The sequence below is a fragment of the Elaeis guineensis genome, chromosome 14, assembly GCF_000442705.2.
Source record: "Elaeis guineensis isolate ETL-2024a chromosome 14, EG11, whole genome shotgun sequence".
NCBI lineage: Eukaryota > Viridiplantae > Streptophyta > Magnoliopsida > Arecales > Arecaceae > Elaeis > Elaeis guineensis.
Window position 1 is genome coordinate 54,657,798 of NC_026006.2, and position 16,368 is coordinate 54,674,165.

General features: G+C 37.5%; 1 protein-coding gene across 4 annotated transcripts in view; it reads right to left on the reverse strand.

Moving 5' to 3' along the window:
- Positions 1–16,368, reverse strand: part of LOC105057643 (protein CHROMATIN REMODELING 5) — a 42,864-nt gene that overhangs the window by 14,741 nt on the left and 11,755 nt on the right. For all 4 annotated transcript variants that reach the window (XM_010940308.4, XM_010940309.4, XM_073248513.1 and 1 more), the window contains 10 exons: positions 13,796–13,859; positions 12,094–12,187; positions 11,894–11,981; positions 11,671–11,805; positions 8,913–9,104; positions 8,721–8,788; positions 1,737–1,830; positions 1,503–1,627; positions 1,341–1,404; positions 5–217 (listed from right to left, as the gene is read on the reverse strand). In XM_010940308.4, the coding sequence (XP_010938610.1) occupies positions 5–217; positions 1,341–1,404; positions 1,503–1,627; positions 1,737–1,830; positions 8,721–8,788; positions 8,913–9,104; positions 11,671–11,805; positions 11,894–11,981; positions 12,094–12,187; positions 13,796–13,859 (1,137 nt within the window). The remainder of the gene's footprint in view (positions 1–4; positions 218–1,340; positions 1,405–1,502; positions 1,628–1,736; positions 1,831–8,720; positions 8,789–8,912; positions 9,105–11,670; positions 11,806–11,893; positions 11,982–12,093; positions 12,188–13,795; positions 13,860–16,368) is intronic.

Here is a 16,368-nt window from a genome sequence, read left to right on the forward strand (position 1 = left end):
CAACCTGAGAGAATATTAAAACACGGTGATTTGTCTCCCGCAGCCTAATAAGTAGTTTGTCAAGGATTACTAACTTCCCACTGCTCAAAACTATGCGCTCAACTTTATTGCTATCACTAGTGCTGTTATCTCCACCATATCCATGATCAGCACTTTCAAACAAGAAAGGATGATTGCAGCATTTCTTCAACTCAACAACAATATTCAAGAGCGAAACCTGCATGATTTTTGAAAATTAAAAGAAACCAATTTAACATTTTAATTATTACAACATTTAGTACAAGTGATATGTCACAGTTATACATGACACATGGATATAAATATATCTATGTGGGATAATATCTTTCTATGCTACTGAGAGGTGTGGAATGCAAGAAATACTTTATTCATTTATATTCACTTTTTATTGCTTTTGCTCTATTACAGAGAAAGTTGTCCATGACTATCAGTGCCAATCATGTGCCTGCACCCAACAAAGAAAATTCTATTTGCAGGGTTCTTGTAATCTTGATTTTAAAGCAGAGGATACTTGAATTCTGGTAAACAATAATCAAAGTATTTGATTCTCTTCTATATGTTTAGAAATCAGAAACCCACTGGTTCGGTTATAAAAAGTTCAAGGAAACATAAAACATGCTCAGGAAACATCAGGACTAAGTCATAAAACATACAAGGCCTTAGCAGATGATGCAGCCATTGGGTTGACAAGACATACTTGAAACTGTAACCTTAATCAATGAAAGATATCCATTAAATTATATATGATTGGTGACAATTATCTGTAAACAGATCTTAGCACTCACATAAACCAAGAAAACATGAAGTACACCTGTTAAGCTGTTAACATAATAATCAATTCGGGATTCAAAATTATTTAAGGAGAACTTGAACATATGATGGATTAAAAAGTGAACAAACAGGTAAACAGATGGAAAAGTCAAAAAAAGGTTAAAAAATATTCTAAAATATTCATGAAAAATGATGACTGGTTAGTTAGAGCATGAGAAATTCATAGACATGTGGCATTTCCGTTAGTAAAAACTTGAAAAAGCTATTTGATGGAAACAGTTCATAATATTTAAATAACTTTAGAATAAGTGATTTTTTTACTACACATATGCCATATTATAATAATAATAATACCATGGAATCCTACTTCACGGAAACAGACGTTCCACATAAGGGGGTATCAGACACAAGCACAAGTTATTTATTAGTTGTTATGAAAATATCGATCCTGCTTCTAAGTTGAAGAAAATAATCAATCACATAATACAACAGAAATTTAGCATCAGTACTCGATGTAGAAGTAAATATCTCAAGATATGAAAGTGTAATACCTGATTCCCACGAACCCCTTTATTCAAATTGTGGAAATTACGCTCCAAAATCCACTTGTAATACCTGTAGAAATATGAATAAAAATGTAAATTTACACAGCTAGCAATGAAAAGGAAAAAAAAAATCCAACTAATCAATCATGATATGATGAAGGGGCTTACTGTTTCTGAAGAGGAGACATTTCTACCCTAAGAATGCGCTCGATTTTCGGAGGCAAGGACTTCTCGACATCCTTTATAACTCTTCGAAGAATGTGTGGCCTCAATTCCTTATGAAGATTAGCAAGCTAAAAACACAACCAAGTGAGAATTCAGCATGTGGAGAATCTTGCTCCATTCACACAAATACAAATCACAAGGAAATGAGAATATGAGCTAAATAATCAAATGATGGACCTCCATTTCATTGAAAGAACTTAAATTCTTGTATTTCTCAACAAAATCATCCTTGCTGTTAAACTTTACAGCATCAAGGAAATGTAGAAGGGCCCTGTCACCAATAAGAACAAGACAAATCAAATTAACAATTTCAAGATGCAAATGTAATAATGAAAATAATGCTCTAAAAAAAATCAGATAGGATCATAGGATGAACAGCAAACCAACAAAAAGACATAATGCAGCACAAGAACAACAAACTAATATTATATGACAGTCAATTCAGAAAAGATAATCAAGCAATCATTCCTCCAATCATCACTACCATGTATTCAAAAAGTCGCAAATATAATCTCCATTTCTTTGTCAAATCCACTGAAGTTTTTCTATCCAGTGACTATCAAAGCATTTATAACAGCAATGAACCTTGACACACATGCCATGGTACTTTTGAGCAAGTTTTTCTGCAGTTTTGCACAAAATGTCCCTATCTTTGGCACTTGTGATCCTTATATTCCAGGTAAACAGTACATGATGGAATATCACGCCTTCTACAGGATTATTCTTTTGCAACTACAAAATTAAGAGTGTTCATTATAGGTGAAAAAAGTTAATCAAGGTTGGTTGTGCCAGTACTGAAGCCTGTACCAGTCAGCCAGTGGCATGGTTAGTTACACCTCCATGCCATTCCATGCCAAGCCCGAATCGACACCGTAGAGAGGGAAGAGGAAGAAGGAAAGAAAGGAGAAAGAGAGGCCACCGGAGGCTGTTGCCAACTTCCCCTGATAACATCAAAATAAAAGAACGAAACTGATTGATCTAGAGATATTTTCCCTCGATAACGGCGGAATCGGTGGCCTCCAGAGGCCACCTCTCCCTCTCTCTCTTCCTCTTCCTCTTTCCTTCTCCCTCCCCTGATCCTCCCCAGTGCTTCATTTCGAAGGCCAGAACTGTCCCGGTCCACCACTAGTACAGTTCAGCACGCTCCGAACCAAGCAATTCGAGATAGTTCTACCAACATTTAGTTAAATGATCTGCATCTGACCAACCTCAAGAATTTTTCACTTACATATCAAGCCATAACCAAGGTTCAAGAACATAATACAGTTGGTTCTCAACTTAAGATTAGCCCTCCATGAAATCATGTCACTTTCCTAGTCTAGGCAACTTTTGAATGAATGCAAAAAATGCCAAGGATAAATACAGGAAGAGACATGCTTCTTGAAGCCCAAATCATAAGATAGAGCCAGCAGCAACACTCAAGACAAATCAGCAAAAATGGTTTATTTGTAACAAAGCATTACATGGTGTGTATCAACATCATCATACATGACATTCTTACAAATCAACATCAAAAATTGTTTTCATAGTACATATCTCGCACAACAAAATCAAAATGTTGAATCTTCAAATTAGTGCAGCTAAAAATAAAGGGCATCCTAGTGTACAAGGCACCCACGGCCCCACCACTACGGGGTCTGGAGAGAGTCGATCAGATGTTTGCAGCCTCACCCCAAGATTGTTGCCATATTTCGAACCTATGACACCCAAGTCACAAAGAATCAACCTAACCATTATGTCAAGGCTAGCCCACTACACTAGTGCAACTTCCTAATATAAATATGGTTACATTCATTTGCAATTACAGACAAGCAAAGTTTTAAATCCCCTGGGATGGAGCTGCTCCATTTTTCTCATGAAACAAGATGTCCTGCCATCCCACTTTATCCCAACACTTGAGATAGGGGATGTCCCAAGACATCCTGATCAGGATGCTGGGATGATGGCGGGACAGTCCTATCCTAACACATGGCATGATACCCCATCCTGATGTCCCACGGGACATGCCGACGAATCTAAACCCTTGAAAATAAGAACATCGAGTAATGCGGTATGATACAAAATATATTGGATGTTCTTTTATTACCATGCACATATAGTATAAATATGGCTACATATATTTAAACTTCGAGTACACCTTGAATCTTCTATCAACAATTTGCACATAATAAGAAATGATGCAAAGAGACTTTTCAAGGACTTTTACCAATGTAGGTTTCTCCAAGGATTCAAGTTTCATCATTGCTGCTATAGCCTCTTAATAATAATTTGGACCTAGATATTCATCCAGGGTCCTTCGATTGTTGAACAAAATTTATATATAGAGCAAGAAGAGCAAGAGGTCCACCAAGCACTTCAAGCCAAAATTTGGAGGTCTTACCATGGGAATTTAAAGAAACTCTATGAAAAAAGGCACATAGCTCACAATTAACCTACAATCTGAATGCATCAATACTCAATGCAAAAATAAAAGAAAACAACTACAAAATATCAACAACCAATAATAATATAAAGGATATAGGATCTGAATGATAACATATAACATGAAAGATAACTACATAATGACGCCTCAATTTTTCACATCTACCATCACTCCTTGCAAGCAGGGTTTGCCATAGTTCAGGGTGTACCAAGCTGTACCAACCTACCACATGTGGACTAACATGATTCTGCCCCTTCGTTCGAGATAGTGACAAGGGAGAGGGAGAGGGAGAACGGGATAGAGGAAAACAAAGAAGGGGGAGGGGGAGGGGGAGGGAGAGGAATGTGGATGGCCAGATGAGGCCGAGGATGGCAGGGAGGTGGGGTGAAGGAAGGGCTCCACCCTTCAAGTTCCCTATTTTGTTTGAAACAGGAGAATCAGAGTGTGGAGCCCTTCCTCTGCCACTCCCCAACCCTCCCCGACCCTCCGTGACCCTCCACCAGCCATCCACCTCCCTCCCCCCCCCCTTCTCTCTTTTTATCTCTTCTATTCTCCCCCTCCTCGACCCTATCTACTGTGTCGATATGGGCCCAATATGGAATGACAGTACCATACTGAACTATGCCGTCAAGCAACCAATATGGCCTCGATACTGGCACAACAATCGTTGCAAGTTTTGTAAGGTCCGATAAAGGTCTGGCAAAATATATTTCCCTATTTCTGTTTATCCAAATAGACACTTGAATCATTAAAGAAGGCTCTCCACTAGATATGTGTGCACACAAAGTTCTAGATGAGCGCATTATCTATCATCTTAAATGCCCTTATAAAACCATCTAGTCCATATACATGTATAGTGTCATGACCAAGGCTCACTATCTTAGTACCATACCCCATATTAGTACCATCCTATTATAGTATCGATATGCAGTGTAATACAAGATAGTGAGGCATACTGAGTGTCAGTATGGTTCAAAACTGCATACCGATATGATACAGTGTGACTGGTACGATATGGTACCAACAAATATGGTACGATACCAAGCAGTATGGTGAACCTTGGTCATAACCAACATAAAGTGGCCCAACCACAACCAAAAATGAGATAGGCGCAAGGCAAATAACTGTTGGCAACCTATACATACATTTATTCATGCACATAGAGAAGAAATTTGCTCCACAATATCATTTGTTCAAATAGGAAAAATGACTCAAAAATTGGTCAAACAGTAACTAAAAGCTTTTGACATTTTTAAAAATTTGTTCATGTGCAAAAAAATCAAAAATGTACTTGAGATTCAAAATATTTCGTCTTTATTGTCTAGTTCACATAATGGAAGTTGCAATTAAAAAAATAATAGATAAAATATTTTAATCTTATATATGTACCATACAAATTTTAGAAACTTATATAGAAACTTGCATCCAAAAAACTTCTTCAGATTCTTGCAATAATTTTTTTTCCTTTCAATGCAAGACCATGCATGCAAAAAATGTCATCACTCATAAGGAAATTTTCACAAACCTCTTGAATATCTATGCTATGCTGTAATACGAAAACACTATAGCTATGCCAACCCTCAAAATGACCATATAATTTTGCCGGTGATTATATATATACACATTCACATAGATATCCACATATATAAATTCACACATTCACGTAGATATCCACTCATATGTCAAGAGATGGTATGAACAGTCAAGCTTATAGAAGTGGATAACTGAATGACACATACACCATTATTCAAGAGCAGGAAGGCTGGAGTCCATGTGCAGTTATAGAATCTTGTTGAATCAAGCTAACTTAAATGGGGTAATAGAAACATGTTGCAACAAGCAAGGGAGAGAGAGATTCTTGATCCTTTGTTCTACATACTACGAGCGAGGATTCAACGAAAGTTGAATGAAGCACCAAGTCTTTCAAACACTCCACATCAAACCCATTTCCCAATCATGGAAACCCACTTGTTCTTATTTGCTGGGTACAAAATACTATATAGACAGATTTTCACCCAATAACAAGGGCACAAGTAGGGCTGCAAATGGGTTGGGTCCACCTATGATCTGACCCGGTCCCAACCCAATTATACCTGACCCAACCCAGATTTGAAGATCTCTAGGTTGGGTCAGTTTCAATATTTGGACCTGATCTAAATTCAGGGTTGGATCTTTGTCTTGTATTTTTCAACCCGCATTGGCCTGGCCTCTTGTATATCATCCGCGTTTAAACTGGGTCAACAACATATAAGCCTATCCTAACCTATAACCGCTGGCCAAACACAAAAACCTAAATATTTTTTCCAATTCATTGAATAAACTCTCATTTAAACTAATTCCTCTTTTTTCATCAAACAACTACATCTCCTCTTATCTATTTTCACTTAAATTACATTTAAACATTCATATTTCATTATTTGATTTGATGGGTTCTTATTTATAATGCTCTCAAGTATATATTTATATATATTTTCAAAATCATTATTGTAAATTTAAGAATAGGCAATTACTTGGATGAAATTAGAAGTTATTGAATGAAAATTCATGTTTACAAAGAGTCTTTTAGTTTCATTAAAATTTTTTGTCATTATATATTTAACTATAAATTATCAAATTTTAACTACAAAGAATAGCTAGATATTTGACTTGAACTGTGAACTTGCTCCAACCCAATCTCAACCCAAATCCAAACATTTTGGGTTGGGTCCAAGTCAGACTTGATCCCAACCCAAATGACCTCGTAGGTCTAAATCCTTTTGATGGACTCAACCCAACCGACCCAACTTGATCAACTAATGGTTTACCTTCCAGGTCCAAATCATGACTAGAATACGAAATTGGGTCGAGGCGCGGTCAAGCATGCTAAGGTCCAGCCTGACCCATTTGCTAGTACAAAATACTATATAAACAGATTTTCACCCAATAACAAAGGCACGAGTAGGGCTGCAAATGGGTTGGGTCCACCTATGATCTGACCCGGTCCCAACCCAATTATACCTGACCCAACCCAGATTTGAAGATCTCTAGGTTGGGTCAGTTTCAATATTTGGACCTGATCTAAATTCAGGGTTGGATCTTTGTCTTGTATTTTTCAACCCGCATTGGCCTGGCCTCTTGTATATCATCCGCGTTTAAACTGGGTCAACAACATATAAGCCTATCCTAACCTATAACCGCTGGCCAAACACAAAAACCTGAATCATGTAGACCTCGGTCTCTTGCACTCTAAATATTTTTTCCAATTCATTGAATAAACTCTCATTTAAACTAATTCCTCTTTTTTCATCAAACAACTACATCTCCTCTTATCTATTTTCAATTAAATTACATTTAAACGTTCATATTTCATTATTTGATTTGATGGGTTCTTATTTATAATGCTCTCAAGTATATTTATATATATTTTCAAAATCGTTATTGTAAATTTAAGAATAGGCAATTACTTGGATGAAATTAGAAGTTATTGAATGAAAATTCATGTTTACAAAGAGTCTTTTAGTTTCATTAAAATTTTTTGTCACCATATATTTAACTATAAATTATCAAATTTTAACTACAAAGAATAGCTAGATATTTGACTTGAAGTGTGAACCTGCTCCAACCCAATCTCAACCCAAATCCAAACATTTTGGGTTGGGTCCAGGTCAGACTTGACCCCAACCCAAATGACCTCGTAGGTCTAAATCCTTTTGATGGACTCAACCCAACCGACCCAACTTGATCAACTAATGATTTACTTCCAGGTCCAAATCATGACTAGAATACGAAATTGGGTCAAGGCACGGTCAAGCATGCCAAGGTCCAGCCTGACCCATTTGCAGCCGTAGGCATGAGAGAGAGAGAGAGAGAGAGAGCTCGAGGAAACTAAAAAAGCTTACAATTCTTCATCCGCACCACATCTTCCACAAGATTTCCATCCCACACCTTCATTGGAAGTACTAAAATTTTTGAACTAGAATAAAAATTGCAGCAGCAAACAAATTCCAAATAAAGGTGAAACCTACCACATCATCCATCTACAACCATACCCCTCTGCCCTCCAGCACCTGCTGGATCAACAACCTTCTTCTAGCCCAATAGAGAGAGAGGAGGTAATGGGCTTGATAAACACCATGTTTCTTTTCAACAACCATGGATTGGAGACCTAAGGGAGAAGAGTAGTGCAAGTCTCCTGCCCATATGAATTGGCGGAGGTGGAAAACAATCGAAGTACAGCCACCGTCATTCACTTTTCCACATTTTTCAATTGCATGTACAAAGTAGGAAAAAAGGACATGCTTATCATTCTAAGAGAACCAAGGTTTATATTAAAAAAGAAAAAAAAATCCAGCTAGCATGTCGTGGTGTGACAATGGGAAATCGACCCACCAAACTAGAGAGCTGTTTGGTGGTCTAGAAAACTGAAAAGCTCCTAATACCATGCAAAAAGTAGAGGGAGTTCACAGAAACCGGAAAGCAAAAAAGTGCTTAAACATAAGGAAGATGGAGAATCAATCCACTAGATTAATAATGAATGAATCCTGAATTATATAGACAGCATGGCAGAACATGAAAAGAACACGAAAAATGTCTTCACATCGCAAAACCATTAGTGTCATCCTAGTAATAACAAACTAGAACGGTAAATTCCATATGGCAACCATGTTTTGTAAGTAGCACAGAAAAACTTGAGAAAAGCATACATCACCATTTGCAACTTATCTATATTACACATAAGAACTTCAAGAGAGAACAATCACCATAGCTCCTCAACACTGTTCTGCAGTGGGGTGCCAGTGATAAGAAGCTTGTTTTTGGTGCTGAATTCCTGTGCCAAAATAAAACTTAATACAATTTATATAAAAGCAACTCTGGACTAGAATTCTAACATCAAAGTACCATGTAAAGCAAAATCAAGATAGCTCAGCAAGCATAAGGGATATGTGACACACCGAAAGGGTTGTATATAGTGATGCTTCACTGTTCTTCAATCTATGAGCCTCATCAACCATAAGGTAGTTCCACTTAATCTTCGATAACACAGCTTTATCCTTCAATATCACTTCATATGTGGTTAACAATGTATTGAATTGTATATGTCTGCCAGCCTTCTTGTTTGTGTAGAATTCATACTGCTGACAGATCTGTTTTCAGAAAAGAACATAAATCATGCACAAGTCAAAGGCAATCCAATGATTAAAAGATAAGAGCCAATGATGCCATGAGAAATTATAGCATGAAACTTTAAGAGTGATATGGAATGTTGATGGTACAAAAACTACATGTCCCAATGCTCTTACAGAACGTAGGCGGCAGTCTATCATTAATAATTGACATAAAAAGCATATAAGAACCCTTCTTCTAATATGTAATAAAACCAAACATATATGCTCATGCACCTGAATGACCATGGGCTTGATTGCTCAGTGTAATGCCTTGGCCAACAGCAAACATCCCAGGGTTCAGTGAAAAGCCCAGAAAGCCCAAAAAGTTAGCCAACTTACAAATGGCTTAGACCAACATGCCAGGAACAGGAAAGAAAAAAGGAGGGAGGGGGGGGGCTGCTTGTGTTGTGTGATAAATGTCAAGGGCTTTAGCTTCTTATGTGGCGCATAGCCATTACCGCTAGTAAACAAGCATAACGAAGATCCACTTCCACTTATAGATGGTGCTCTTATGTCTCATCAAGTATTCACTGCACCAAGCGCAAACAGAGATGCCCACAGATAAACGTGCATATGTCCATACATACACATGGAGGGAGGAAGAGAGGGGAAGAGGGGAAGAGGGTAAGGTATGAGTCAAAATTTCTAACCGAAACTTCAAATGGCACGAATATGGGTCAAAGCTTTGACCCAACTTGGGTCACTGAGGGTAGGTCAATTTGGGTCACAACGATTTAAGTCAAATCAGATAATGATTTTAAAAAAGGGTTCAACCCTCCATCACGCTAATAAAACTTCCCCACCATCCTCCCCTGTTATTAAAATGGTTCCAACTCGCTTGAGACTCGATTCCATGCCCTCCCCCCTTCCATGCTCATGAACACCACCCCACCTCCTCGGTCATGGAAGGATCACCGCTCAATTCCAATAAGCTCCTCCCTCACGCCCCCCCCCCCCTCTCTCTCTCTCTCTCGGTCGGGTTAGGCTAGGGTTCACTCCTCCTCTCTCTCTCTCTCTCTCTCTTCCTCTCCCCCTCGCCCCCTCCTCTCCCGGTCACCCTGTGTCAATACACCCCGAAACTGGACGACATGGACTTGTACCATGCTAAACCAGCTGCCAACCGGTATGCCCTCCAGTACTAGTTCAATAAAATAAAACCATAACCATCAAGCTCTAGCACAAATATTTGGCGTCAACCATGGATCCTCATTCCCAACTTTTTTTCTATTAAGGCTATCTGCAATGTTATTGCAAGCTTTTCCAAATCCTTTCTCATAACTTCTATTTATTACATCACAAGTACTCCATCCTCCAAAATCCTTTAATATAGTTCATCCTCAATTATGTATGCTCATGAAATCTTAAAAAAAAAAAAAAAAAAAAAAGTTATTCATGCTACCTCCTTTCATGTTATATACTTCATGCTTTTACCATAAATCCACCTCAAATCATTATGCAGAAATGAAACTATGTTGTAATCCAACATTTCAAACCGTACAATTACTTGCAGTCTTGCACTTCATAACCATACAATATCTTTATCTTCAAAAAGTTGCTCTAAATGGGAAAGCACCACATACTCAAGCATAAATGGCATGGACTATACTCTAATTTCACTCAATTAATATTCTAGACATTTATCTTGGAAAATTTTTCCATGGTTCACATTAGCACTCACCCTTTTCTTGCTCTACACAAATAATAGCTCAAGGACAACCCTTAATTAAACCAACCAGGCAATCACAATTAGGAATATAACGGCCACGGCACAATTGTCTGTCTAATGTGCTTGTCATCATTTCCTTTAGGCATTGAGGATTGATGTTGCTGGGAAAATTACAAATTAGTTCTCGAATATCATTGTTTATTTATTAATATCTACCATTATCCTCCATAACAATGATATACCATCTGATGAATTAATTCAAAATTATAAATTGGGGCTCATACATCATTGTTTATTACTTTATTTACTAATCTCTTCCATTATCCTCTATAACTATGATACAGAATCTGATGCATTAATTCCAGATATTTGGCATCACAGTAAAGCATTATAATCAACACAAGTAGCACCAAACCACATCTCCCAATCTTCAGGATCTCACACTTTCTCAAATTTCAGATAATTCCAAAATTAGCCTGTTCTGTAGAACAACATAGTTTTTCTCCCTACTTTAGTCAGTCAGTATTCTATCTCAATGTTTTTTATTTAATCTGAACAATACAGTTTTTCTCCCTACTTTAATTTTGATCATGGAAAAGTTTTCCTTAAAAGTTACATAAAGAAAGATGAATTGCTGACATAAAAAAAATTGATGAATTGATAACTTATATTAAAGATTACTATATCTCCAGCAAAGAGATAAACTGACAAACTAATCATCAGTTTCCTTTGACTGAACAAGTTCAAGCAGAAACATTTTACAGTTGAATTTATTGTTTAACTTTATTCATACGAGACATCTACTCTTCCACGAATATCTCTATCTACCGTGCATACTGCAGAGACCATAAACAATAGTGAAACACAAACAGGACTTGCCTCTCTGCTAGCACGATTTCCAACATATACAACAATATTCATTTCAGGAAGCCACTTTCTGAATTCTCTAGCCCAGTTTGATAATGTCGAAAGTGGTACAACAACAAGAAAAGGCCCATGAATTTGTTGAGCATTCTGCAATAAGAATGGACAGATTACATTAAAGAAAACAATTAATATGATTACAGGAGACAACATATTCAAAGGATAACAAATAACAAACCTGCAGAAAGCCTAACATCGAAACCGACTGAACAGTTTTACCAAGACCCATTTCATCAGCTAAAATTACATTTGTATCATTCCTCCAGCTGTACTACAAAATGACCATGTCTAAGCACTCCAAAAAAACACTAACTAATAGAACAAGGGAAGTAACCGGTATGCAAGAGAATATTCTAACAAAATGAAGTGATAACAAACCTGTTAACCAGAAAATTCAAGCCCTCCAGTTGATAATCACGAAGTTTACCTCCCCTCAGCCATTCAGGTTGCTCATCAAGCTTTCGCAAACTAGCTGAAAATGACAAAAAAAAAAAAAAAAAAAATCCAAATAACATCTCTTCATACATTTATATATAGAATGAGGTAGGAGTTGAGAAATAGCCAAAAAACAAAAGAATGAAATAATGAGCTACCAGAAAACCACAAAATTTATGTTAAATTATTTCATCATAGACAACAAAAAAAAGGACATAATGACAGAGAATGAATAACTACAATGAACTTTATGCGATCCTATAACAAATTAGATAGGACTTCTATAAACGGAAATTTCTTTGATGCAATGCAGATTCATGACTGAAAAACAATCCATTAAGACTTTTTTGCTCAACAAAATAATGAAACAACTTGCAATGACAAGGAAGAACCTACAAATGAACTCTGCTGGTATGAAGAAGCAGTTATATAGAATATCAAAAGGTCATTTAGTGCGCAATGATAATTTGATGAATACTGAATGTAAATATTGCTGGCATTAGAAACATGTACTTCAGAAAAAGAAGCTAACAGAACAGTAATACAGAGAATCATATCTAAACCAACACTTGTTATAAATTATTAACTAATAACATGCACGAACATATCCCTTAAACTATGGTGTTTATAAATGTTATAATGTCAGTTCATGGAACTACAGAATTAATAAACCGAAAAGGACTTGGGTATGGAAAGCATATGGTTGAGGAAAAATAAACCCCCCAAACAAACTATTGCCACCATCTTAGTTCTATTCGATAAAAACAGGAGCAATAAAAATGAGTCAAGTAGGATCGAACAAGCAAGAGAAAGACTTAAAACAATGATAAGCCTCTAGCGTGATGTGCAACATTGTAAATAATCAAGTCTTCACCAAAAAGTTACGAAAGCACCTTTGTTGTGGGGACCAGTTGAAAAGTGAAGAACTCACAAAACATATAACAAGCTTAGCCAATGAACATAGCAGAAGAGATTGCGAAGGAATTTAAAAATTCAAACCTTTTTAGAACTTGCCTATGGATGAACCATAGTTGACAGTACCAATTTGGTACACATAAAAGTATCATGCTCGTACAGTTCCAGTACAGGTCAATTGGTAGTAACCATACTCAATATGCAATACGCCCCTATACCGAGTACCGGTTCGCTACTGGTTTGATACAGTTTGCTCAATGCTGGATGATATGGTTCAGCATGACAAACCATGATGGACAATGACAGTTATAAAAAATAAAACAAATAAGAATATAGGAGTGTTGTGTTAATTGGAAAGCAAATATGAAAAGGCGCAAAGAGAGATGAAAGAAGCTAATCTCGTTGGGCAACTTGCCAGTAATTAGCTAAGGATCCTCTTCACAAAGGTTCCAAGACATATGTTGGACTCTGGTACAAAGGCCAATTTTAAGTCAGTGGCCTTCTCAATCTTCTCTTGTTGTATCATAGAACAACAACAATCACCAGAATGACACACATGCACCCACAAAAGAAAGGAAACATCAACTACAAGGCTATTTGAGATTTTTCCTTTCTTGACAGTGGTTGCAGTAGCATGAAATCAAGAAACAACACAAGCAGTTACATTCCATGTTCAGCTTATGTAGGGCCAAGAACAAAACATAATGAACATATGCAGATTAAACAAGACCTTTGCTTTTCTTCCGCTGGAAGTCAACCATCTTTCCTTGGACAGTCATGGCAGCCTCACGAGCCTGTTAAAGTATAGATTAAGAGTTACATACGCACGGCAATCACAATCCATAATGCACAGGCACTAGATGAAAAAGTGACATTTCTAAACCTCAAATAACCATATGCTGATATGTTAGACCATATTAAGATGTCATAATATCTAAATATAAGACTGGAAGTCTGGCACCAAGCCAGCTTCAGGCCAAATTTTTATATATTCAGGTCAGACCAGAGCCTAAAACACAAGGTCCAGATGGACTTCATTCTAAGTTTGAGCAGCCTTTTGCCCAGCCTACCCTGGCCAGAAGCCCAACAAATAATATGATATATATAAAAAATAATTATATATTAGATATACTGGTATATTTATTAATCCTGGCCATCCACTAAATGAACAGCTAGGATCAAGGTTCGCTGTACTGGTACCGGACGGCATGCCGGTCCCGAACCGGTACGGTACGGTACTGGTACCGTACCATACTGACACACGGTATGCCTGGGCGTACCGGTCCGATATCGGTACACAATATTTTTTTCGATTTTCAAATTTTTTTTTTGGATTTTTTAAGTTAATAATTGATAAATACAACTTCAATATGGCATTATATTGCATATTATTGACATATTTGGGTTCAATTTGGAGTTAGATTGCGGTACAAAGACTCTTAATAGCCATATGTTGCAATCGAATCAGTTTCATGCAGAAGAAAATGGGTTTGGAAGATTCAGAACACATCATAAAGCCCTCAACCATTTATCTTGATTAAAATTAGGGTGGTAAAACACCTGAACTCTCTCCTATTTGACTTATTTATGAAAAGCCTTGCTCCAATTGTGATCCTATATGATATCGCATATAACAGTTTAAGCTTCCAGCATCACAACATTATGCAACCAGAAGTTATTCAATTTTATGATTCCACCATAAGAATTTCTTCATTAACTCTGAGACATATATACCACTACTAGCATCACAAGATTTATGATATTGATACAACCAGATATTATTCAATTTTATGATGCCATTTTGAGTTACTAATTGGAATATTAGATATCGCCCATGCTTCTTTTGTAATCATAAATACTGAGTGTTGTGTGATTATAATACTGAGATTTTTATTTTAAAATCTTGTTGAGGCCTCTAAACTATCTGTTACAACTGCGATTAATTGTTGTGGAAACGAATACTTAAAACGGTACGAATGCACAAGATTAAATGAGCAAGGAGTCATGGTACCAAACAGGGAGAAGGATAATGGTAAATGCTTAGTAATTGTTGGGGCGGGGAATCTCTATTACTAGCTATCAGAGGTTCAAAATTTTCTTTCAGGTTCCTCTCAAGTTCTCAGAATGCTTCCCTAGGCATTTCCATCTGTTTGGTGATGAAAAACCAAATCAAATTCATCTTACGAGTTGGATTCCGATGAACTAATACATGGTACAAACTTTACAATCTCGATACCGGATCTTATACTGACACCATTCTATTATAATACCGATATATATTTCAATTTGGTACAAAACAACATACCAAATATTGGTATAATATGAAATAACATATCAATATGATATAATACATCATATCGAATACTACAAGACAGATGATATAACAGATATGATAGAGAGAGAGAGAGAGATGTGCTTGAGATTTCATTTTATTTCAGATACCAAGAAAATAACACAAGATCCTCATCAAACTGAGCCACCTTCCGCCCCCTTTCCCATGGGCGGTATGATTCAGTTCACCCCGAACCGGTCTAGAACCGAGCCGTACCGCTTGGTTCCGGGCGGTATGGGCCCGAACCGTTCGGTGCAGTTCGGGGTCTTTTTCCGAAAAAAAGGCCCGAACCAGACCGGTAAGGGACCGGTCTGGCTCGGTACACCCCGTACTGGGCGGTTCGGCCCGGTACGGCGAACCATGGCTAGGATTTAACCTTGACTACTTCTCTCTCCCCAAAACATTACCATCGCCATTGCCCTACACCTTTGATCTCTATTATCCTCCCCCTTGCCACTGCCTCCTATGCCCAGCTTCTAGCTCAATTATCTTTCCATGCCTGCTACCTTCCCTCCCATGCCCTCGACAACCCTCCAGACTGCTCGCATCCTACATACCATCTCCCTCCAAAGAAATGGAACAATGCAGGATTGCACCATCCTTGGCCGTGTAATAGGGTAGAAGTAGAAAAAATGCCCATATTTCATGGTAGTTGAGGAGGGATGGCTTCCCGCAGGAATGTGACAGGATGCCATCCCGCAGGAATGTGACAGGATGCCAATGGCCCAAGTCCATCTTGCATGTCATCCAAACCAAGAACCACGATCTTGCATCTTCGTTATTACCACCATGGCTCCACCACTTAATCTCCCATACTCCTAAAAGAAACCTTCAGTTTGAAAGGTCCGGACAATGGTTAGAGGTAGAGATTAAGAGGAGCAAGGGGTTGATGAAAGAAGAGATGGCATGGCTCAGCTTCAGGCCTTGAACTTGGGCTCAAGCTAGACTTCAGCACAACCTTCTAAAAACTG